The sequence below is a fragment of the Neofelis nebulosa genome, chromosome 8 (genome assembly GCF_028018385.1).
Source record: "Neofelis nebulosa isolate mNeoNeb1 chromosome 8, mNeoNeb1.pri, whole genome shotgun sequence".
In the NCBI taxonomy this organism is placed as follows: Eukaryota; Metazoa; Chordata; class Mammalia; order Carnivora; family Felidae; genus Neofelis; species Neofelis nebulosa.
The window spans coordinates 125,232,100-125,259,091 of NC_080789.1; the positions used below are offsets into that span (position 1 = coordinate 125,232,100).

The 26,992-nt window shown below is 37.9% G+C and overlaps 1 protein-coding gene across 3 annotated transcripts in view; it reads right to left on the bottom strand.

Annotated features, from left to right (window-relative positions):
* MALRD1 (MAM and LDL receptor class A domain containing 1) overlaps window positions 1-26,992 on the bottom strand; it is an 824,069-nt gene that overhangs the window by 678,057 nt on the left and 119,020 nt on the right. For all 3 annotated transcript variants that reach the window (XM_058681758.1, XM_058681759.1, XM_058681757.1), the window contains 3 exons: window positions 23,834-24,041; window positions 13,757-13,903; window positions 6,933-7,030 (listed from right to left, as the gene is read on the bottom strand). In XM_058681758.1, the coding sequence (XP_058537741.1) occupies window positions 6,933-7,030; window positions 13,757-13,903; window positions 23,834-24,041 (453 nt within the window). The remainder of the gene's footprint in view (window positions 1-6,932; window positions 7,031-13,756; window positions 13,904-23,833; window positions 24,042-26,992) is intronic.

Consider the following 26,992-nt stretch of genomic DNA (forward strand, 5'->3'; position numbering starts at 1 on the left):
CTTTTTTGGGAGTGGGAGAGTGATCCTTTCACCTCCTAGTCATTATCAAAGATGACATAATTAATCTAAGGGTTTGAGCAGTTAACTGGGTAGTAAAGAAAACATAAAGAGAGAATTATTTTGGGTACTGACAGCAGTAGCAACAACATCGAATTCAGGACCCTCATTTATCAAACACATATTTAGTGGGCATTTACTAAGTAACAGGTACTGTGTGAGGCAGGACCAACCTCAATAATTGGATGATTAACTCTAAAACACGTCAACAAAATCTCCATAAAAACAAGTTCAGACACAGGGCATTTTTTTTTTCTTTTTCTCATTAGGTCTTTGAAAAGTGCAGCCTTAGGATTCGAAGAAAACACAACATTCAGAGATGAGGCCTCTCAGAAATAAAATCCTTCTCTTTGGATTAAAACAGACTCCTTTTCAGTTTCACCATATTTTAAATTCTTGGGTTGTTTTTTTTTTTTTTTTTTCCTTCACTGCTATCGTTTTATTTTGTTACATGGACAGATTTTAGTACACGTATGGTCTACCCATTTATTTCATAGTTGGTACCAATTCCAGTGGAAATTAAAGGTGAAAAGTTTTATATGCTCTTTTAAAAAGTTGTCCAGCTTTAAAAGATCAAGCATTCTCTGTTCCAATGTAGTGCACAGTTTTCCAGCGTCCACTTAATGGCCACAACTTGATCAAAAAATTCTTTCTGGCTATTCACTTCATTTTAGACATGACTGCCATGCTCCCCTAAACTCAGGTAAGCAAGGCAGGTAAGTAAGAAATGTAAAGGCAAACAGAGTGTTTGATTAGATTTTATGGAAAGGGAGGATTTACGTTCCTCACGGACAATTAAATTTTAGATCCCTGTTAGAGTCTTAGCCTATTCCTAGCTTGTAAATATGCAAAACAGAGCTTTAAACTTAGTAGTACAAGAGATATGCATGCCCTATCAGAATTTCAAGCTGTCAAACTGTCATTCAGTACATCACCAGTGCTAAGGTATTTCAACAGTGTATTAAGAGTAAATACCAATGGGATCCATATTTCACAGGATAAGAGCTCAAGACTTATATTTAATTTACTACTTTAACAGACTCAGCATTGTAAAGAATTAAGGAGAATTCTTCAGCTTATTACAGACAAAGAAACCTTCCAAAGTTTTTTTTTTTTTCAAATTTAATATTGGTAAGAGTGAAACCATTGAATAAAGTTATTAATACAACTGTGATTTCAGAAAGGCACCTGTCTGTGCCTTTCAATCTGCTACCCACTGGGAGTAGAACACTAAGTCATGAACGTCAAATCACCAGGCGTGTCGCGAATTCCTTGCAGAATACATTACGGCAGTTTGTATTCAGATTTTGTTAATAGGTACTTTTTGGAAAAGAAGAGGTGAGCAGGACTATTAGCATCAGTGCTTACGTAAACGTCTGTAAACTTCACCAGAGAATGAAAAACACTGCTCTGTGTCAGAAAAGGTACAAAGCATGAGGTGTCCTTAGGGACTCCAGAGTTTTATGGGGGAGAATGAAAAGAAAAGGGAACAATTAACTAGAATGCACACAGTGGCAAAGATATGAACATAGTGTGGTTATTTACACACAAATTAATTGTAGTGAGTTGCAACCATTCTGGACATAGCAAAGAAAAACTTCTATTATCATAGAAAATTCTATTAAACAGAACTACAAAAACAGGTATGTTAAGATTATACCAACCATTTAAAATGTATTTACTACTTACAATTCTAAAAGGAAATTATTTTTGCCATCCATGCCTGATTCAGTAAAAAGTAGTAAGATAAATGTTAATATTTAGAAATGTTTTACTTCTCTTGGTTTTCACTAAGGCATGGTTTATATGGAGTGTGACTGGGCAAGGCACTGAATTAGTGTATTCAGGACAATTTCATGTGGTTAAAAGAGCTTCCAACAAAGCAGTTCCTTTAATTGCAAATTGGAGAGGGAAAAAAAAGAGGGGGAAGCTCAAACTATTTTATTGGTTTTAATTGCATCCTCTGTGCATTATTTATATTTTTTTTAAATTTTCCAATCATCATTTTTATTACCAAAGGAAAGGACAGCTTTTCAGGTGACTTACGCTAATAGTTATGAGTACAGGTGAACAACTAAGCTTGCAAGGGTAATGGCCTTGGCTACACCACTTGCTCTTTGGTTCCTACAGTGCCCCGTGACATTCTCCAGAAGAGTGCCCAGCTCTACAAAGGAGTAATTAGGCTCTCTGATACTTAACTCTGTGAAGTGACCTAACGGGGCATTATTTAAGAGTTTATTAAAATGATTTCTTCCTATTTGTTTCATTTGATTTTGGTCTGTGCCCAAATGAATCTCTACTCTTCAAAAATTCTGCTTCTTTCCTCAACTTCCCTAGAATCTTTCTTTCGATGGCTCCTCCGTCTTAGAACTCCTTGGCCGGATCTTCATGCCCTTTCCAAGCTGCATTCCAAATGCTTGGCTACCCTGCCTTCTCTGCCTCATATCGGACCCTGCCTAGTATGTGCAATACCTGTCTTATCTTCAAGATATAGAAGAAAGAAGAAGGAGGAGGAAAGGGAAAGGAAGAGAAGAGAAAAAAGAGGCAAGAAAAAGAGAAGAGAGAGGAGAGAGAAAAAAGAAGATATCTTTAGTTCCTCCAAACTCAGCTGGGAGTTAGGTCCATGCTGGGAACAGGATCATTCATCACACACGCACACGCCCGCACACACACACCCGTAGTGATTTTTCTGACTCCTAGTCATAATTATGTTTTTGCCTGAGTATTCTTCCTCTGAATAAGCTTAATTCGAAGTTTAGAATCTCCAGTAAAATATAATCTGTTGTCGGGGTGCCTGGGTGGCTCAATCGGTTGAGCATCCGACTTTGGCTCAGGTTGTGATCTTGCAGTCAGTGAGTTTGAGTCCCACATTGAGCTCTGTGCTGACAGCTCAGAGCCTGGAGCCTGCTTCCGATTCTGTGTCTCCCTCTCTCTCTCTGCTCCTCCCCCAACCACGCTCTGTCTCCCAAAGATGCATAAATGTTAAAAAACAAATTTTTTTAAATATAATCTGTGGTTTTAATGTATAAGATTAGCCTCCATGTGTTTTGCTCAGTTTTATAATATAATATAATCTGTGGTTTTTATTTTAATATATATATATTTTAAATATAATCTGTGGTTTTAATGTATCTGATTAGCCTCCATGTGTTTTGCTCGCGCACAGGTGGAGAGAGTACCTGCTCTACTTTCCCCCATACCATGTTGTCTCCTCTAGAATCCGTCCCATATGCTGACATCTATCCTTGGATTAAACAAAACGATCAGGGAACGAAGTGTGGTTGCACCGTTCCAAGCCCCACTCCGTAATTAATTTTTTTTCTTCTAAATTTCTCGTTGAATGTGAGTTCATCACTCTACTGGGAGAACATTACAAGACGTGGTCTTTCAAAACTTGTCGAGAGAACTGTTATAAGTGGATTATGATTGTTATGCTGTACTCACCCTCTTAGAGCACTTAACACTGAATTGCCATCAGAATCCCTAAAACCGACATTTCACTGGGGCAAGCGCATACTTAGGTGGTCCCTATTGCATTCCAGCCATCCAGGCTGTGAGCAGGTAAGCAACGTGTGTGTACTGAGTCAGAGAAAGAAGGTTTACGTTGTGATCACCATGTACACTCAGGAGAGAATTCCCCAAAGAACTATTTTTGCTTTGTAATTTTTACCACCTTGAATCTAAACCAAATGATGGCTCATCTGTCTCTACTGGTTGCTGGAAAACTTAGTTCGAACGTGTAGCCTGGCTCTAATAAACTTTATTTGTGGAACCAACCCATCTCTTGCTTCATCTGTCTTTTCCCTGATATTCTCATTCGCTTTTTTAAAAAATTATGATTTGTTTTGAATTCAACAATATTAAAATAAGTGCAAAACAAGCTGAAATTTATTTTTTTAAATAGATGAATATGCCAACTAGCTCGAAAGCAGAAGCTTTGTATTCTCAATCTTCCTGCTTTTGATGAATTGCGAAGTCCTAAAAGTAATTTAGTACAGTAACTCAAATATGAGAACTCAGAAAATATTAATACCTAGCACAAATATCCTTCATATTTGATATTTCCTAGTTAATTCAAAACAGTAACTACACTTCAACATCAGTAAGAAATGGGAGCCTCTGGTTCCCATGTGTTGTTCGTCCTATCTCCCGGCTATTCCAAGGAAACGTGCTGAGTTTCCAGCAGTGACTTGAAGGGACTTCTGATACTTTTAAATTAAAGTCCACATCTTGAGCAAGGTGGGGGAGCGGGGGGAGGTGTAAGAAAAATTGTGCATGTTGATGCCATGTGCTGGCTATAGGTTAAGGACAAGGGAACTTGTGCAAAATGACTCCACAAGCCTGTTGTTAGAAAAGAAGACTCAAAAGAAAGCCTCATGTTTTTAAAGTCCTTTCGAAAAAAATGTTCTCAAGTGTATCAGCTTCATATGATTATGTAGGGAAAAGTGTCATTTCATAAAATGAAGACATTAGTCGTATCAAAGCACCCAACTAGAGTTAGCTCACTGCCTCAGTTTACCATGTTATAATGAAGAACAGTGCTATTCCACAAGTATAACTATTATCAGTATGTTCCAGTTAGGAAAATTGACAAGATTTTCTCATTACTCAAGAAGATACGAATTTGGTTGTTTCGCTGTTCTGTAAAGTACCACACATTACCACAGACTTATAAAAAAGTAATACTATATTCTTAGAATACTTTGTTGGGAAAGAACATTAGCTTTGTGTATCTCAGACTATAAATAACCTTCCTCCTCTAGCTAATTCTACTTCCTAGACCAAAAAGTACTATAAAATAACCTAAATATCCCTTCCTCTAACTCAAAAGCACTAACATTCAAGCAGAAACAGACAAAAGGGGAAAAAAAGAAAAAGAAAAAAACAGATACCTCTTCTGGCAGCCTGTAATGGCTCCTTAAAACACTCTTCCTTTTCCAAAAAGCAAGGAAAACCATTAACACTGAAGCCTTGGGGGGTTGAGTACTTGGTTCTGAGAAATAAATCAAGTGTCTAAACTGCCCACGGCTTTCACTGAGGCCCCACCACAGCTAAGCTCCAAGTTTAAGTGACAATAGAGAAAACTGTTCCCAAGTGGAAGCAAATGTAAATTGATACATAATCCCACTGACCACGAACTAATGGCTAACAGGAAATGTAGGTCATCTTTACAAAGAAAAAAATGTATATGATTTCTAATTGAGTCTCTGGAATTACTAATAAGCTCTTAATGCTTACTTCCGAATTTCTGCAAAACAGGAAGAATACATTTTATTGTTTTGCATCCCATGTGTTATGTATACAACAGTGACCACGATCACATCACTTCAGTATATGGCCTTGAATTAAAGCTAAGCAAGTTTGTGACGTACTTTTACAGATCGAATAATTGCTTCAGGAGTTCTCAAAAAAAAAAAAAAAAATTCCGTATCTATTGCATAGGATTTAATAGAAATAAAACAAAGGTGGGCAAGCGTAGAGTGTATTTGGGTGAAGGGGAGTCCAGGCAGGTATTTTAAATATAATCCCCATAAAGAAACGGGCAGGAAACAACAAGGGGAGGGGGCAGGAGGGGGAAGAGGGAGGACAATCCATTAGGAGTTCTGGGCACTCCCATTCAGATTTATATCAAGCTGAACATATAATTAGATTTATACCTCTGAATGATACGTAATTTGTCACCAGGAATACCGGAATAAACTGCTGTACCCCTGCACTTACAGATGATGAATTTAGTGTGCTGCAGTATCGATCTCCATTACTTTCTGATAACTAAAAAAATAAACTGGAATCCTAAAGGGCTTATGGGCAGGCTAGAACTCTCAAAAGGACTGAAAACAAGGCACACTGAACAGAAACGTCTAACATAGGTGTTCATCTTGTGGAAAACAAAGGAATTTTGTTTAGTAAACATCTATGTGCCAGATCCTTTGTCCGGTACTTTATTTAATGACATTTTAATCCTGACAACCCTGTGAAAAAGCGTTGTGAAAAAGCTAATACTAGGCTTCCAGTGTGGATGCTCTCCAGGAGAGTATGTTATCTGTGGCAGAACTTGTGGTAGGATCCCTACCCTAAGGAAAAAAAAAAACACAAGGCAACCTGGCTATATGCATAGGTGACAACATCCCTCAGGACCTTGTAACATGAAACCACTTAATCAGACTACATGTTTGTGTGTTACCATGTAAAAAACTACGCCACATGGCATTTGGGGCTCAGTTCTTCGGTACGCACCCAACCGAGAGGTGCCCGCACAAATAAAGTTGCTTCCTGGAAAGAAAAGCCTCGGTGTCACGACTGTGCGAGAATCCTGCTACAAACTGAGATCTGAACCAGGTCTGCCTCCAGGGCCCTTCTCTGCTTTCTTCTCTCTTGTGCTGTTGAAATGGCCTGAGTATTACTTGGTCTGTGTTTACTTGGCACCAGAAAGACTAAATGAAAAAATAAAATTGCACAAAATGGAATTCTTTTTTTTGTGCCCATGTTTATCTCCCTTTTTCCACCCTTTCATCTTACTCTCAACAAGCACTTGTGTAGATTATTTTATTTTACTCAATTAACACTGTTGGCCAAAATAATCAGCAGTTTTGGCAGCATGTATCCAGTTTGGGATTCTTGAAAGGACTGTGTGGAAAGAATACAAAATGACAGAAAAATTCGTTAATAGGCCCCCAAAAAGAACCGTTGAAGTTATATGTTGCAAATGGTCTTTTGGAAGGACATGACATTTCATGCTGAAATAGCTCATATAAATCTCTCAGTTCATCATGAAAACAGTAGTAAAAGATAGCAGGCATTTACTAGCAGCAGTAACCCACGCCCAAAAGTTTACAACCACAGAATGGTCAACGCAAATCCCAATAACTGGTTACCTGACATGGGGTAGAGGCAGTGTGTGCTTTTGTAAGAACAGGACTTCCAAGTTTGGCCACTCCTGGAAATTGATGTGACCTGAAATAAATGAATGATCCTACAAAAAAAAAAAACAAAAAAAAAAAAAACTGTAAAGGCACATGGATATAAATTCTACTATCGTCTATTAGTAATTCTTTGCTCTTACACCTTATCCTTGCACACATTCAACTGTCAATCAGATAAAGAAAATTACATTTTTACTTATGTACCATTTAGCTCTGTAGATAACCAAAAGTTCTTTCAAATGGAGAACATTAAATATCTAAAATAAAATCCAATGGATTAAAATCAACTCTTGGTCTAACCCCCCTAAACAAATATTTTTATTGGCTTACGTCGTGTCATAAATAGAATCTGAAATCAAATTAAATGAAGCTTCTACGTTTACAATTGGACATCCAACATGCCCTTATGAAATTCTCACGAGAGCATGATTTTTAAGTTTCTTCACAAAGTACTGAAGGATGCCAGCCTGTGGAGTTTGGTTTCTCCTGGGGCTTACATGTTTGACATTGTTGTCTGTGCTAGTGGGGATGAAAGCTTAATTAAAGATCTAATCTGAGCGTTAACAAAATAACTGCTTTTAGATTTTAACTACAGTAGATGTGCTCATGGCAAATGTACGAGGAGATAACATCTCTTAGCAGCTCAAAAGATCACATAGTCTGAACTGCTGTCAGGGGTAGCCGCATTGAATATTGAAAATTTACAAGGAAGGCTATGCAGAACAATGCCAAGGTCTGATCCTGCCCTTTGATAATCATGAAGTGATGGGCAACTTGGAAAGCCAACTATTTTGACTGAAAAATACCATATTCAGAAGGTGATTTTCCTAGATATAAGTACGCAGAAAGGAAAAGATTTCATAATTAAAATGTATTATTTTATAGATACCACCACGTATTTATCCGAACAACCAGGGCTGCAAATCAGCAGTATCATCTCTGAATGAGAAAAATAGGACAGTTTATATGGGCTTTTTTTTTAAGTAGGCTCTACACCGACCTAGTCTCCGCATCCAATGTGGGACTTGAACTCATGACCGTGAGACCAAGAGTCACATCCTCTACTGACTGAGGCAGCCAACCACCCTTATACAGGGTTTAAAATCCCAAAACCAACAGGAAAGAATAAAACCTCTTATTCCCTAATTTCAAACTAAGAGTGATACAAACTATATACGCTCATTAAATGGTTTCACCTATAAAAGAATAGCATAGGAAAAGAGGATTTTGAAAAAATTATTCCAGCTTAAAAATCCCCAGGTTCAAGCAAAACTCAATTGAATACTTTTAAAAGACAACCAAAATTCTACAAATTAACAAATACTCAAAAATCTTGGTCCCCTGATCATTTAAAAACAATATGCACAATTTCAAACAAGCAGTTAATTGAAGGATGGGACATACAAACTAAAACTGCAAAATCTAAAAGAAGCAAAAGGTTTGAATAAATTGGTTTTACCACAAAAATGACTCATAAAGCGATGAAAAAAAATCTTATGGAAATGTCTGGCACCACAGGTGACTTTTAATCAATTTTTAAGGAATATTTGTAACATTATTCAAGGGATCTTAAGTCTTAGAGATATATGGAGCTCAACTCATTTTACATTGCCAGATAGCTCTAATTTAAAAGTTATGGAAATAGGAACATAAAAAATAAATTGCAGAGCAACGTCACTCATGATCATAGTATAAAATTCTAATTAAGAACTTATCAATTACATTCGAAACCCTTATCCAAAAATATGTCCTGACCAATCAGTGCTTTCCAAGAATGGAAGCTTGGTTTAATCTAGCCACTCTATCAACATAGTCAAATAGATCAACAAATTAAAGGGTAAAATCAGACTTGGACCAACAAATACTGAAAATCCTGTGGCAAAAAAAATAGCCATTGCAAAGAAAATAACCTTAAGAAAATATTAAATGTAGGGGCACCTGGGTGGCTCAGCCGGTTAAGTGTCCAACTTCAGCTCAGGTCATGATCTCACAGCTCGTGAGCTCAAGCCCCACATCGGGCTCTATGCTGACAGCCCAGAGCCTGGAGCCGGCTTCAGATTCTGTGTCTCCCTCTCTCTCTGTCCCTCCTCCACTTACAATCTGTCTCTTTCTCTCAAAATAAAAAAACATAAAAATTTTTTAAATAAAAAAATATTAAAGGTAAACAATTAAATGAAGATTAATGGTCAACCCCAAAATAAATATCCTAAATGGCAAACAACAAAGTTATCTTCATTAAAATGAAAAAGTAGAGATTTATGTCATGATTATTAATAACAGATAATATTATCTTAGACTAACATTATCTTATAGGTCTAGCGAATGCAATTGTCAAGAAAATAATATATTTAGTAATCATAATAGAAAAAATAGAGACAGTTTCCATGTTTTGCCAATAATATATTCCTAACAGTAGATACCCCCAAGACTTATGTTTTTATATAATGACAAATATTAATAAGAGAATTTGGTAAGGTTAAATCATTTTTTTTAACTTTAACACTAAAACCCTAGACATAGAAATGGTGAGAAATACTCTCTTCACAATTACATTAATGCAAAATACGTAGGAATAAGTCTAACAAGGACAGAACTTTTATGAAGAACATTATAAAAACTTGTAGAAGACCATAAACCCTGTTATTAAATAGAAAGAGATAATAGATAATATATTTTTAAATGGAAAGATATTATAAAATTATTAATTTAGTGAAAATTTATTTGCAAGCTAAATGAAATCCTAAGAAAATTTTAATATTTCGAAAACATAGAATACAGTCTTAATATTTATATGGGCAGGTAAGGAGTAAAGAGAATATGAACTCTGAACCCAGACCCAGGGACTTCTAAAAATATGTCTCTGGATTTATTTTAAGTCCGGTGTGCAGAATGTACTAAGAGAACTATGGAATTATAGTATATCAAGTAGATTGTTCCTGGTAATCTGCACGGTTCATTGTAAAACACTTATACACACCCAAGAGGGGTGACAGGAAAAACACAGTATAAAAATTAAACAATGAGGAGATCAGCCTCTGTGGGTTAAACTGTGCATGCTAGCCTCAACCTCATCTTTTGCAAAGCATGCATCCGCTTTTAACGTAATGGTCTAGAAGGGACTACTTACATGATGTGAAAATATTAGATAGAGGACTTGATAATGAATCAAATATGATATAAATATCACAAATATTACCATAAAGAGTAAAAAGTCAGAATACAACAAGTAAAACCAACCAAATGAGATATGGTTCATGAATGCGAGGGTGGTTTAATATTTGAAAAATTCATGTTATAAATAAACAAAAAAGATAATACGGTGACCATATGGTTATCACATATTCAAAAAACATTTGACAAATTTTAACATACATTCATATATATATACACACAAAAAAAAACACATTACGAATAGAAGGGAACATCGCTATCTGATAAAGCAAAACAATCTTTCAGCAAATACAGCACTTAAGGTTGAGTTATTAACAGCTTTTTTCTGAAATAAGAACAAGTTTAGAAGCTATCACCTGTTCTATTCAACATTTCCCCAGAATAACTAGCCAGTGCAATGACACAAAGAAAACAGAAGGCTTCACATTCAGATAGAAGGAAATAAAACTGTCATTATTTGCAGATAAAATAATATATGCATATATATTCACAATTATTTTAGGTTCATACACACACACACACACACACACACACACACACACACACTTAGCTATAATAAATAAAATTAGCAAGGTCACTGGGTACAGGATCAATATTTAAAATACAATGGCATTTCTCTATACCAGCAAACAAAAACAGTTTTTAAAATATTATAAGAGCTGAAAACCTATCAAAAACCTAAAAAATTTAACAAAACATTTTTAAAATATATACACTAAAAGCTTCAGAATTTTAGAGAAATTAAAGAAGCTCTAAATAATCTAGGAGATTAGAAATACTTGAAAAGACCTTTTTCAGTAAAATACAATAAAGATTACAAATGAGCAAGCGTTTTATACCCACAGATTAGAAAAATTTAAGAGACTATAATGCCTGCTGCTGGTAGACAAATGGGAAAAAAGCACTCTTATTTTGCTACTGGAATTTTAAGTGTTAAGATTTGAAGGGAAAGTACATATCTTTCTGTAAAAACCTAGTAGTCTCACTCATAGTTGTTCACTGCATAGAACTAAAAGCACCCTATATAAGAAGGTGTGTACAAGAATAGATTTAAAAAAATTTTTTTTAACGTTTATTTATTTTTGAGACAGAGAGAGACAGAGCATGAGCAGGGGAGGGTCAGAGAGAGAGGGAGACACAGAATCTGAAACGGGCTCCAGGCTCTGAGCTGTCAGCACAGAGCCCGACGCGGGGCTTGAACTCATGGACCGTGAGATCATGACCTGAGCCAAAGTCGGCCACTTAACCGACTGAGCCACCCAGGCGCCCCTGGATTTTAAAGCACCGTCACGATATTGTCACTCAATAAGAGGATAGCTAGATATGTTATAGCATATCCAGACCAAAGAAATGAAGCAAACAAACAAAAAGAATTTTAAATGTAAGACAATGAGTATGTAGGATCACAGGATAATGATCTCTAAGACAGGGAAAATAAACGAGTTATGCCATACAATTTCCCCAGCTTACTGCCTAAACAGTTTCCAGCTGCCGTGTAGGGAGTGGGGAGCCAGAAGGCGTGTGACAGTCTCTTCAAATTGAAAAGATGGAGGTGCTACTTTGGGGACACTCAAGTGGCTAGAGTCCACAAGGCAGAGGACAGGAGGACAGGGCTGCAGAGAGAGAGATCCAGAGATCCACAGTCTCCCCCTCCCCCAAATCTCCACCTGAGTACTGACCAGTGCATGGAGGTCAGGAAACTTAAGTGAAACTGGAACTTCAACTTCTAAAAGACCCAACTGGAATATTTCCCAGAGGTCAAAAAGGGCCAGAAATCAGAGGCCCTTTCACTCAACACCAGAAGGAAAACATTAATTAAACAAAGGAACTGGATAGAGTACTCAAGTCAAATGAAAACTTATGTCCAAAAACAAAACAAAAAAAAAAGGTATGCAAATCTTATAGCATGTTCATAATCACCAACATTTAGAAACTAAAATATCCTTCAACTGATCAATGGGTAAACAAACTGTGCTTTATCAATGCAGTTGAATACTACTCTGTAGTAAAAAAGGAAGGAGCTGCAATCAACAAGGATGAAAGTCAAATCCATTAAGCTAATTGAAAGAAGACCGACTCAAAAGGCTACATAGGACATTAGTATATTTATATGACATTATGGAAAGGGCAAAACCATAGGGACAGAAATCAGATCAGTTAGATGCCGGTGGCTAGACGTGAGATGAGCATTGACTGCAAAGTGGCATAGCATTTGGGGGGAGAATGGAACTCTTTCAGATCTTGAGTTTTCTGATAGTTATACAACTACATATGTTTGTTCAAATTCTGTGAACGGTACACCAAAAAGGTTGAATGTTGCTGCATTTAAATTACACTTTAACAGATGGACAATGAGTTGTCCTTTCTGTTTCAAACTTTAATCCACTCCATCACAAAATCTTAAAGGAAAAATAAGGTTAACAGGCGTACACGCACACACACACACATACACACACACACACACACACACACACACACACACAAATCAGGACCTTACTCCACTGTGAAATAATAATCTGGGTTTATAGTTTTAGACAACAGATGGACGGCCAAAGTCTCTCTCTCCATCCATTGACATGCCCCCCCACCAACCCCAGTTTGCAATGGCTATAATTTAAAATACAGTCAACACTGCTAGTTTGGCATACTTCCTTGGAAATCTCAAAGGAGAGACAGAATAATGTTCAAGAGGGTTGTATGAGCTTAAAGAGGATTGACAATACAGTTGTGTTAGTATAAAGTTTTAATAGGATACTAATATACCTAGGCAATGACATCTACACAAAAGAGAGAAAACAGAACAAAACCCTTCTGTTTTCCTTGGAGATTCCCAAACCTTGATTGAAATGCCATGTGTTGTTATAATTGCTCTATATTAAGATGCTATATGAAAATTGTAATGGTGCTTAAAAATACATGAGAAAGAAGACTGTCACAAAGAAGTTTTAAGAGTGATTAAACTGCATTCAAGTATTTGTCAATTTATTTTACAGCTGGTGCCAAATCTCTGTTCTCTGTTTCCAGAAAGAAGATTAAACTATTTTTCTTTCTGTTTTGAAAAAATTGGATTGCTCTAAAAAGAAGGCACACCTGTTGTACATGAGTTCTGGCAACTAGAGAATATTATCAGAAGACTCCCCCCCGCCACCCTCATGCCTTCAACCCTGTAAAAAACGTGGCAACAGGGGTGCCTGGGTGGCTCAGTCAGTGGAGTGTCCGACTTTGGCTCAGGTCATGATCTCATGGTTCATGAGTCTGAGCCCCATATCAGGCTTTCTGCTGTTAGCACAGAGCCAGCTTCTGATCTTCTGTCCCCCTCTGTCTGCTCCTCACCCACTCGTGCGCTCTATCCCTCAAAAATAAACATTAAAAAAATTATAAAACAAAAAGTAAAAAAATGTGGCAAGAAAAACATTGGTTATTAAAACAATGTTCTTTTCAGGAAACTCAATTAATTACAAATTATCATGTTGATCATGACAGTTTAAAGCAAGACAAACCAGAGTTCTATGTATATAGTCTATAGCTAGAAATGAAAATACATAGTAGCACCATTCTGCAACATGAAAGACAACAAACATTGTTTTAAGAGGAAAACGTCCTACCATTATTTGTGTTTGCTATGTGATCGGCATCAGGTAGGTGGTTGTCTCCACTGGCCAATCCTTTCATGAACTCCCAGTGTGAATCTTCTGTGAGAAATGGTTCCCAACCACAGAAACCAGACTCAAAATCACACGTGAGATGCTGTGCTGTTATGCATGGGGGAAAAAACAGATGAAGAGAAATTAAGGAGGAAACTTAATTCCTGAAATACAGACTTTATATTAGCCAATTAACTTCCGAGGGCAGAACAATCATTCCACTTAGTAATAATCATTTTCTGAATATCAGAATAGTTTACTTTTCCCTCAGAGTTTTCCACGTGATGTGTGAGGCATCGCCCTTCTACATTCTTCTAACTACAAGTTTGGCACATTTCATTCTGGCTGTGGCCATCTCTACTGTGCTCAGTGATGCACCATCAAAGTAGAGCTTTCTTTGCAGGGAGTAACTGATTCCTCTGCCAAGACCAACAAGATTCAACAGCTCAGTCAGTAGTTTAAAAAGATCCATTTGAAAGAGGGGAATTGATTCTGGACACCCAAACAGTTTATGGTTGGTCCCTTGGTATTCATTCTGTTACACTATTTTAATAGTTTCTCAAAAAAAAAATTGCCTAGTCACAGTGGAATTGCAGGTAAATTAGACATTCTGAACTTTGCTTTTCGTTTCCCTCTTAATACACAACTAAAAAGTCAGGAAATACTTATGTTTCTACATTAGTCACAAAAGAAAACAGTATGGAGGTTCCTCAAAAAGTTAAAAATCAAACTATCATATGGCCTAGTAACTGCACTAGTAATTGTAATTGTACTTACCCAAGGGACACAAAAATACTGACCTGAAGGGATACATGCACCCCAATGTTTATAGAAGCATTATTTACAATAGCCAAATTATGGAAAGAGCCCAAATGTCCATCAACTGATGAATGGATAAAGAAGATATGGGGTGTGTGTGTGTGTGTGTGTTTGTATTCTTCAAAAAGAATGAAATCTTGCCATGTCCAATGACATGAATGGAGCTAGACAATATGCTAAGCTAAATAACTCAGTCAAAGAAAGGCAAATACCATGTGATTTCACTCATATGTGGAATTCAAGAAACCGATGAACGGGGCAGGGGGAAGAGAGGCAAACCAGGAAACAAACTCTTAAATCTAGAGAACTGATGGTTACTGGAGGGGAGGTGGGTGGAGGGAGGGGTTAGGTAGGTAATGAATATCAAGGAGGGCACTTGTCCTGATACGCACTGGGTGTTGTATGTAAGTGATGAATCACTAAAATTCTACACCTGAAGCTAATATAACAGTGTATGTTAACTAACTTGAATTTAAATTAAAACTTGGGAAAAAAGCAACACATACATATATACATAAAATAACTTTAAAAAAAAGAACTAGTTCTAGATTAATTCAATGTTTGGGGTAAGCTTCATAGGATCTTTACCACTTTTGCCACCAAATTAGTAAGAAAAATGCAGCAAGACTGGGCAGTAAACTAGAAATTCCAACAACTTGACTTGTGCTTTTGAGAAATTAGTTTTTATGAGCTTAAATTCCCTTTACCTACAACAAGAATCATAGTATCAGGCTATCTTAGGTAATAGCTTGGGGAGTAAATTAATACAATTTAAGAATTTATTTCCAAATACTCCTTTTCATGCATATGCATTTTTACAGCACTGGGACAAAATAATTCTTGGTCAAAACATACCCGAAGTTTTGACAAACTCCAAGTTTTAACAAGCTCCCTAGGATCAAAATGCTATCATCTTGGGGCAGCTGGGGGGCTCAGTCGGTTGAGCGTCCAACTTCGGCTCAGGTCATGATCTCGTGGTTCCTGTGCCCGAGCCCCGCATCGGGCTCTGGGCTGACAGCTCAGAGCCTGGAGCCTGCTTCGGATTCTGTGTCTCCCTCTCTCTAACCATTATTTTCAATTTTAAATAATATGACCAAAGTGACCAGTATATTGAATGAGCTCACTATATCTTAATAATCAAAGGATCTTCAAATTTCTATAAACAGGGATGCCTGGTTTCATGACCAGCTAGTTCATCACTAACGTGTCAACTCTTAAAACACCGAAGTCCACTATGCAAGTAACACTACCACTTAAATTTTCTCTACATGTAAACATTTAGATCTCAGAGCAGGCTTGTTTAGACAGTCATATAACTGATATATAATGCTATTTTTTTCTTTACAAGCAAATATTGTCTTCTCCCTGAAATGAATTTCCCAAAAAACAAACACGACTACATTATAATAATGAAAAGATGGATACTACCTAATGGTGAACCCATATGACAAGGAAATGCCATTCACCCATATACTTAACTGGAAATCTTCTGGATGTGTTTTTCTTTACTCAGCTCTGGCTACAGAGTTCAGAGGGTACTACTGATAAAAAGTTAATCCTCAAAGAAGAACCTCTTCTGGTTTTTGACAGTCTTAAGCACCAATAACCAGCTGTGACTGTTTCCCGGGCCATCTGGAAATTCCTCTGGTCTAATTCCTTGATTCTTTATGAACTTTGCCACTTATTAGGTGACCTCAGACTCTTCTCAGTTGGTAGAGTGTAGAAATACGCAAGACTCAAAATACATATGTGACCTCTGAAATGTGCTTAAAGGTTCCAAATCCTTGGTTTGGGACATGGTAAGGAACTTTTCCACCTACTCCCAAGGGTACCCAAAATTCTCCCCTGGAATACACCTCCCTGGAATAGAAAATCTTCCATGGGTGGGGTGACCACCCATCTGGGTTGCCACAGTTTATGCCTGTTGTCCTAGCATAACAATTAAAACCTCTTTTTTTCTCCCTCTCAAGCATTCCTGTTTGGGTAATAAATTCAACATTGCCCTGTTGGGCAATACATATTAATATACAAAGGAAATAAATCCGTGCAAATAGCAATCTTATTCACTGCAGGTAGCCACTGACTTAACCAGTAACCATCCTATTGCCCAACTAGGCAATACTGTGAATTGGCAATAAGACCAATAGCTGTGGATGGAAAGTACAATGTGACCCAAACATCACCCCACTGTTCCAGAGGCTCTTCACAACTGTGTCTATGTTGCTGAAAGGCAAAGATATAAAGAGGATTTCAAGACAAAATAACTTTGGGTCATGTAAATGTTGAAATGTGGCACTGGGAGAAAAATTGATCTCTTTCATTATCTGGATGTTTCACCAGTTAAAATGTCAATCGTTGCACTTTCCACAAAACATGAGAAACACCCTGTCCTTTGAAAAATGAACATTTGTTTTTGAAATCCATCACCCTAAAGATAGGTGGATGTGGAAGCAAAATGGTACAGTCACCTCCATAAAAATCTTGCTGAATTGCTCAGCTGTTTCTACCAATGACAGTTATCCCAGTACACTTCAAAGGACATTTTTTTAAGTATTCTAGAATTTATCTGTGCTATAAAATATAAATCAAATTCCAGTCACCAAAGTTTAGGTTTTTCCATTAAAATTCCCCTACATAATTCAAAAAGTTTAAGTTGCAATTATAAATATCTGAAGAAAACCAGGGGAGCCAAACACATTTTGGCCACTAATAAATGCCTGACACCATATTGTTAAACGCTAAGTATTTATAAAATCTAAAAAATCATCTATTCATATTATAAGTGTTCATTACAGTGATTTTTGATTATTTGGTTGCTTTTATTTTAACTTCCTGTGATTATAGAACACACTTCACAATTTCTAATCAGAGCATGAGAAATGGCACTGTTCATAATTTTAGCAAAATTTTGTTGAGTTCATCAGAGTAATATTTTAAAATTATGACAAAGCTTTCTCTTGCATATTTAACCACTGTAGCATATTGGCCAAAGAAAAAATTCACTGTAGCAGCTGAGGAAAACTCTTCTGGATCACAAAAATTAAAATATTTATGAATCTTCTAGTTCAGAAGTAAATCGCTTTTCCGTTATATAAGGGGGGAAAAGTATGCATGGGAATAAATGGGGAATGTTGCATTCCATAAGCATATATTAGATCTTAATATGATTATATTAGGTAAACATTTTAATACTTACTATAAACCCACAAGGATCTTTTCTCCACTACATATATTATTTCCCCTGCCTGCAGGAAATTTTTAGCATAACATTTTTCTTCAAAATATGAAAGACATCCAGAGACAGCACCACAGTGAACATTAAATGCACTGCTTGGGATTCTTGGTTAAAACTTCCTTCACTTGAACACTGTATCAACTTCTCCTTTATTTTTTTCTGACTTCTCCTTTAAAGTATACTTTAAAGTACTAGCATTTTAAATGCTCTGAAGAATCCTACAATTAAAAGAACTTTTTTTTCCACCAGAGTTTCCCATACTATTTGATTCGGACACAGATCTGTCCAACCTTGCATCCTTTTTGAAACACATATGCAGTCTTTTTCCATGTTATGATTGAAAAGGGTATATAAATTATTGTATTTTTGTGTGGTAAAATATAGGTGGCATAAAGCTTATCTTTTTAACCCTTTTAAGTGTAGTTCAGCAGAATAAGTACATTCACACTGTTGTGTAACCATCACCATCAGGCATAGTCCAAACTTCTTCATCTTTACAAAGTGAAACTCTATACCTAGTAAACACCAACTCCCCATCTTTCCCTCCCCTCATCCCGGCAACCCCCATTCTGCTTTGTTTCTATGAATGTGACCCCTCTGTGTACCTTGTGTAAGTAGAATTATACAATATTTGTCTTTTTGTGACTTGCTTGTGCTATTTAGCATAATGGCTTTAGGGTTCATCCACGTGGAATGTGTCTAGAAATTAGGTATATTTTATATGTAAATTGTTCAGCTTGCAAATGTATATGCCTTTAGATATGTTTGGAACAAGGTATATTTTAATTATTTTATTAGAAGCATTTAAAAATAGGGGCATCTGGGTGGCTTTGTCTGTTAGAAGTCCAATTCTTGGTTTCAGCTCAGTTCATGATCTCACAGGTCGGTGGGATCAAACCCCACATCAGGCTCTGCGCTGACAGTGCAGAGCCTGCTTGGGATTCTCACCCTTTTCCTCTCTCTCTCTCTGCCCCTCCCCCACTCATGCTTGCTCTCTCTCTCTCTCTCTCACAAAAATACATAGATGAGTTTTTAAAAGAAATATTTAAAAATACATTGCAATGCAATGTCCCTCTTTTATACAGGATCTTATTAGTAAATGTCAAAAATCTATTGTTTGGAATCATGCAGTATTTGTCCGATAACTGGCTTATTTCACCTAGCTAATGACTCTGCTTATATGAGGTATCTAAAATATTAAAACTCCCAGAAGCAGAAAACAGAACAGTGGTTATCAGGGGCCAAGGGTACAGGGAAATGGTGGGTTGTTGTTCACTGGGTATAGCGTCAACTATGCAAGATGAATTCGTTTAGAAGTCTCCTGCACACTACACAGTCAACAATACTGTGCTTTTTTTTTTTTGCAATACTTTTATTTAGGGTTTTGTCGAAAATACGGCCTTTCATAAATTATTTTCAGAACGGAGAGACAGAAAAGGGACATGGGAAGAAAAAAAAAAAAAACACCTCACTTAGCTGCTCACTAAGACTTAACGTTCGGCAGGACCGTTTTCCCCGCTCGTTTAAACGATGTATTTGAAGCTCAAAGTGCTGTCACAGGTGTTTGCCTTTGAAACTCCCCCACAAATCTCGATGACAGGGACTTTTAGGGTCGGCGCGGCGAAGTTTTACGGAGCAGAGGCATGGAGTCTGTTTACAACTTTGACAGGTGCTCTCTTCCACTCGAGAAGAGTTCTAAGACTTCTGTCTGACAAGTTCTGCAAGCCTGCCCGAAGGAAACCTTGGGGGTGCCCTGGACCCACATACCTGGGCACTGCGCCATCGGCTGCTGCAGTCCTTGCAGTAACCGCCCCACTTCTGCTCGAAGAACTGGAAGCGCGGGAGCTCCCGGCCCGGCGGGGGGCTGCCCGGCGGGACGCCTCGCTCCCTCGGGGCTGTCACCGCGGTCCCGGGCCCTCCCGCCCGCCCGGGCTCCGAGCGCGCGGGCGCCCGCCGCTGGGGGCCGCCACGCCTCCCCGCATCTCCCGGCCTGCGCCCGCTCGCCGCGGGGTCGCCCCCTTCCGGGAGTCGGCGCAGCCTCAGGAGGCCACGGGCGAGGCCACGGCCACAGCGCGCGGGAAGAGCTCGAGGCGGGGGGCGGGGGGGCGCGTTCGGCCGCCGCCGCCCGCCGCGAACGCGGGGGCGGGGTCGGGGTCGGGGATCCCTGCACAGCAGCGTTAAGTGCTTCCCAGCGAACACGACCCCTAGACCTCGCGGCGCCGGTTCACCGGCACGGCCCGGGGTCGCCTGCTGGGTCCGCGGGAAGTACCCACCTGCTGGAGGGCCAAGAGCGGCGCCCGCCCGCCGCGAGCTGTCGAAGTCCAGGGCGGCCGTCCGCCGCGGGGAGGCCTGTGAAGACCGCGAGGCCGCGGAAGAGGAAGCGGGAGGGTAGTCCCCGCCCAGGTGCCGCCGGCCGCCCGACCCGCTGCGCCCCGGGCCCGGGGCGGCGAAAAGTGGCGGGGCGAGCCGCCCGGGTACGAGTAGGGGGCGCACGCTAAGGTAACCGGCCAGCGTCTGTCCCCATGTGTGCGGCCACACGTGCTGCCCCACCACGTTGAGAGGGTAAAACTCTCACGTTCAGTGTTCTTACAAGAAGGACGCAGAAAAGCTCCTGGACAAAGACCGGGTGTATAACTCAACAATCACAGACATTAAGTATGTGTATTTGTTGTGCGTCCATTGTTCTTCAATAAAACTGCTTTTAAAATCTATCGTTCTGGGGTGCCTGGGTGGCCCAGTAGGCTAAGCATCAGACTCTGGGTTTTGGCTCGGGTCCTGATCTCGGTTTCCTGAGTTCGAGCCACCGGTCGGGCTCTGCGCTGACAGTGTGCTTGGGATTCTCTCTCTCTTCTTCTCTACCCCTCTCCCACTCGTGCTGTCTCTGTCTCTCAATAAATAAACTTAAAAAATAAAATCTATCGTTTGGTATTATAGTGATGCTCTTAGGAATTAGTTATGGGAGTTTTAGCTTCTGTCGTGAAAGGTCTCTTGACTAGTGTGCCTTAAGTCTACTTTTTATATGCCGTTTGTTTTCTCTCTCAGCTGTGGCTCCATTTCTGAAGACTGTTTGGCTCAGCGGTTCTCAAACTTTAATATGCAGAGGAACCACCTGAGACATTGTTAATGGCCAACTTTGGGTTCTGTAAGACTGGGCTATGGCCTGAGGTTCTGTATTTCAAAAGAGCTCCTAGATGATTCCGATGCCACTGGTCCACAAAGTACACCAGAGTAGCAAAACTCTAGCAACACTCCTTTTCACTTAACAATTAACTGCTTTATAAAAGGCATGGGGCTAGAGGCTCGGTCAACTACTCTTGTTAAAAGTATCTAAAATTAAGAGGAACTTGGTAATGAAAGAACACCTGAGTGAGTGTGACTTTTGGGAAAAGCACACTGACTACATAATCCCAACTAACAGTATTCTTTAGTTAATATTTCCTGAGTCTCCAGTAAGTACTCGTGCTATTCGAACTGCATATATAAGCTACACAGTCCTAGAGATCCATCCTAAAATGGGATAAAAGGAAGGTATAAAAGCATGTTGCTTGTGCTTTATGAACATGGGAAACCATAAGAAAAGTTTGAGTTACAAACTCAATTTGTAAAATACAAATTTAAAGTAGGTGTAGAATGTTTCAAGGTGGTTTTAAATTTCAAAGGGAACAATATATATAAGCGTGTGTAACAATATATATAACCATGTGTATATATGCACAAATATATTATTTTAGCACCCAAAGTAGTGTAATATAAATTCTAGTAATTCGATTGCTTTATAACTTCCTCAAAACAAAAATGATTGAACAAATATGTACATGAAATACTCATGTCAGCATCAAAATATATGGACATATATGCATCAATATATAAATATTTCATAATACGTAATATGGCTACATTTTTATGTCACACCCTCTACATGAAGTTGGTCTCAATCAAGCAAACATGTCAGGTTTTCTTTGTTCAAATGAAATGACATAATTTGGAAAATTTAACACACTAGGAAATAACACTATTTGTTGAAAAGCACAGACATCTGTCCCTTCGCTCAAAGGAAATAGCAGAATGGTATCAAGATATACTCCCTTGGAAAAATCCCAACTATGTAACCAATGAAACTACAAGAAAAAAAGAGAAATGGGAAAATATGTTCAAAATCAAATGCTAAAATATCTACTGATACTCCGGGTGGAATTTGATTTACAAAAAAAGAAACAATTACAAGGAGAACATAAAAAACCCTTCACTGGAGGGGGGGAAAAGGAGGAAAAAAGCTAAGTGTCAATATGTGCAATTGAAAAGAGAAGAAATATATTTACTTTCAGCCAATGAACCCAAGAATAATGCAAACTATTAGTAAGGTGAATTTCTCCAAAAGAAATGACCCAAAGTGTTTGTAAGAAATTTTAAGGCACAGAAAAGACATTGACAGGGTGCCTGGGTGGAGCAGTCGGTTAAGTAACCTACTCTTGACCTCGGCTCAGGTCATGATCTCACAGTGAGTCCTCAACACCTGCATCAGGCTCTGTGCTGATGGTGTGGAGACTACTTGGAATTCTGCTTCTCCTTCTCTCTGCCCATCCCCCACTGTGTGCACGCACGTGCGCTCTCTCTCTCTCTCTCTCTCTAAAAATAAATAAATAAGCTTAATACATTTTTTTGAAAAAGAAAAGAAACTGACACATTAGAGAAAATGAATTGTCCTCACATATTTTTTGAGTGAAAAAAGACTGTACCCAAAAATTCCACCAAGATTATACTGGTAAATAGATTTTTTTTTAATCTAGTATTAAAACCAAGTGTCTGAGGCATTAATGGAATTGCTGTTTAAAAACAGGCAGAGGGGGGCACCTGGTGGCTCAGTCAGTTAAGCATCCACTTCGGCTCAGGTCGTGATCTCACGGTCCGTGAGTTCGAGCCCCGTGTCGGGCTCTGTGCTGACAGCTCAGAGCCTGGAGCCTGTTTCAGATTCTGTGTCTCCCTCTCTCTCTGCCCCTCCCTTGTTCATGCTCTGTCTCTCTCTGTCTCAAAAATAAATAAACGTTAAAAACAAAAAATTAAAAAAAAATAAAAACAGGCAGAGAATTTCTCCCTCACTTTCCCATCTCCTCTTTCCTGCATCCTGTTCCATTGCTCTTAATAAAATCCCTACCGATCAACAGAAGCATTTTGTACAAAGAACTTTTCATTTAAAAGGTGACACGCTGCAATATTTCTTTCAACATAATACATCGCTAAAACTGCAGCAAAACAAATGGCAAATTTTTAATAATTAAGAAAACCCACTTGTTTGTGATATGGGATTTGGATTCATTTAGTTAGAATTCATTGTTTCCAAAGAGACGCAAGTATCTTAGTTGCTAAGTTACCTCATATGGGAACCATCATTTGGGTTTTAAATTAAATTATATTTCCTTTCAAATACAACTAGACTTGAATAATAATGGGACTTCTTGTCATCACTCCTATCAAAGCCTCTCCATAAAAATCCTAAAAGGGAGGTGCTGGACCTAAATTTTGCCCAGTCATGAACCAACCACGGCTGACATTTCTACAGGCATCATGGCTGCCTAGAAGGCAATGGCAGCCCTCCTCTTGAAACCCTCCCCACAGCTTTCTGTCTAATTGGTCAGAATGCAAAATGCCCTACACTTAATAAAGGTCAGCAATCCATAATATATGTCTCCAAAGGGAAAAGTATAAAGGGGTTGCCCTTCCCACCCATTTTCCTCTTTAAAACGCACACATACCATAATACAATTACTCACTTGTTCAACAAAGTTTGCAGTATTAACAAAAAGTACCAAAGCCTTAAATTAGCTTAGAGACCCCCACAAAGAATAGTGCTAATAGCTTCAGAGTGAGAATAAACATTCATCGTATTTCATACATGTTAACTTTACCTCACTCGGTGCAAAGACTTTTAAATCCAACCACAGTCGTGAATGTGAGCATGTGAAGAAGTAAATCATTAACTCACTTACAGCAAGTTGCCGGGTCTTCATCACTGTCATCAGAACAGTCTGGCTGAGAGTCACAGACCAATTCTTGGGCGATGCACTGGCCACCAGCACAAGTGAATTCCTCTGTAGAGCAAAGCTTTCTGGATGGAGCACGTGCACAGGCATAGACCCAGAGCTGATCCAGCCCAATAAAACCTTTCTGGCTCAGAATAGTCCCTTCAAAGATAATCTTCAAAAGGCAAAACATGAACAATTTATGAGTTGATAATCTCCTTTAAAAGAACCCTCCAGGGGCACCTGGGTGGCTCAGTCGGTTAAGCGTCTGACTTCGGCTCTGGTCATGATCTCGCGGTTTGTGAGTTCGAGCCCGCCTCGGGCTCTGTGCTGACAGCTCAGAGCCTGGAGCCTGCTTCACATTCTGTGTCTCCCCCTCTCTCGGCCCCTCCCCCACTTATGCTCTGTCTCTCTCTATCAAAAATAAATAAATGTAAATGTAAAAAAATAATTTAAAAAAATAACTCTCCAAAAAAGAATAATAGACATTTAATAGTTACTGAGAAAAACACCTGTTGAAAGAGAAGCAAATACAACCAATAAAGTTCCTACTTGAGAAGCCTGACCCACATGTATAATTGGTCTGAATGAAAAAAGCCCTACATTTAAGAAAGGTCAGCAGTCCATAATATATGCCTCCCAAGGGACCAGGACAAAGACTATGGGCACAGCAGATCCACTGACACCTCTGAGAACCCACCCATGAGCAAAAGAAATACTACATGCCACTTCACCCTTGGCAATGTCCCTGACTGCAAACTTGTTACTTGAACATCATCTTCACTGCTCTCTTTCTTTAATATTCAGGGAAAAGAATAAGTATGATCACTACTTAGAGACCAAAAGCCATAACCGCATCTGGTTTTTAAACTACTGATATCAGCATTGGAATGCAAGAAGGGAAATGTTAGGCAAATAGTAAGGGGACACAACAGAAGAATAGAACATTTAAAATAATAAATATAAAAATCCATTTTCAGAGAAGAATTTCTCTAATAATCAAACAAGTGCTAATTAAAAGAAATAAGTCTCATTGTCTCCAGCTGAATTGCGAGGTTTTTTTGAAAGCATACGGTATTACCAAGTGCAATGACCATACTTGCCAGTCCAATGTAAGATAATATCAAAGTATTATCCTTGAGCTTCTATCAAGAGCAATGGCTAGCTGTCCACTAGAGTGGACAAGAGGTATGAATACCTGACTCTACTAAATAACTATTTCTCTGCCATCCAATATGGTAGCCACAAGCTAGAAAGGACTATTTCAAATTAAGTTAATGAAAACAAAATTAAAATTCCATTCCTCAGCCACACTAGCCACATTGTAAGTGTTCAGTAGCCACATGTACTACCATACCACGTGTATGGTAGCTATTGGCTGCCATATTGGAGAGCATGGATACTTAAATTTCCCCTTATGACAGAAAATACTATTGAACAGCAGTGAACAAGATGTTGTTAATGTGTAAGATACTAGAAATAAAGACTAATTCCTTTGACTTTCTTCCAGCTTGAAGTCTCTGAATATATTTTCTCCTTTGCAAAAATATGAATATGTATACATATACATTTATATGTATATATGTGTATATATGTATATATGTATACACACATATATACATATATGTGTATAATGCTATACATCTATGTATGTATACATATGTATACATATATACACATATATATACATATATATGCAAAAATATGAATATGTATACATATACATATATATGTATATATATGTGTATATATGCATACATATGTACATACATACATATATGTATATACATATATGTATGTATGTACATATATGTATGTACATATGTATGCATATATGCACATATACACACACATATATACACATATATATGCAAAAATATGAATATGTATACATATATATATGTGTATACACATATTTGTTTGTTCATAATTACTTAAGGGGGTACCTGGGTGGCTCAGTTGATTGAGTGTCCAACTTCGGCCCAGGTAATGATCTCGCCATTCATGAGTTAGTGCTGACAGCTCAGAGCCCGGAGCTTGCTTCAGATTCTGTGTATCCCTCTCTCTTTCACCTCCCCCACTCACACTCTGTCCTCTTTCTCTCTCTCTCAAAAATAAATAAAAACTTAAACAAAAGAATTACTTATGATCAATTTTCAGTTTATAAATATATCTAACAATTTAGTCTAGAAAATAATATTAAACTTAAATCATATCTAATAATAGAAAAACTTTGTATGCTGCTGTATACCATTCTACATATGAATATACTATATATATATAGTATAAATATATATAAATTACTGTGTCTACAGTTGTATATTTTTATAGCAGCAAGAGATCAAATGTGCATAAATGATATCAGTTTGGGTTTCAAAATTGATGAGTTTAAACTTAGATCTCAAAAGGGTGCTATTGTTGAAAAGTTAATTACATTTAATATGCACTTGGAAATCTAGAATAGTTCCCAAATTACTCCCTTTATATTTTGTTTTATCTCTGAGTTAAATAACAAAACAAACTTTAATATTCAGTTTATGTAAAAAGAATGAAACACTAATCATTTAGTACCTCTTTCAGAAGTTATAAAGATAAATATCGCTTAGAAAATTAAAATAGTGCCAAATGTTATTGCAATAGGCTATGATATAAACCTCAACTTTGCTGTGATTAATACCAAAATGCTATGGTTCAGAAATTACAATCTGAGCAGTAAATGGGATTCTAAAAATCTGCATGGTTATACTTCAGTTTCATTCGGGTTCTCCCTTTCAAACCTAGAAAGATGTACATATGTGGTATTATCATAAAGGAATGAAATTGGTTTCATGAGCCACATGTACAATCAGTCTTATTATTTTATACTCACAGCCCAGCAAAAAAATATTTATACACTCTATATACAATACAATAGGAAAGGAATCTTAAATAAAATAATGCACTTCAAAAACAAAATTATGAATGGCAATTAATAATACCAGCTATTTAAATGTTGATCCTACTGACATGACTACATTTTACAATATTGCTATATTAGAAAAGAAGGAAATGACAGGTAAATATTTAATATGAAAGGTAAAAAAATATCAGATATGCTTTTCTGCACAATCTCAACTCTATATACAA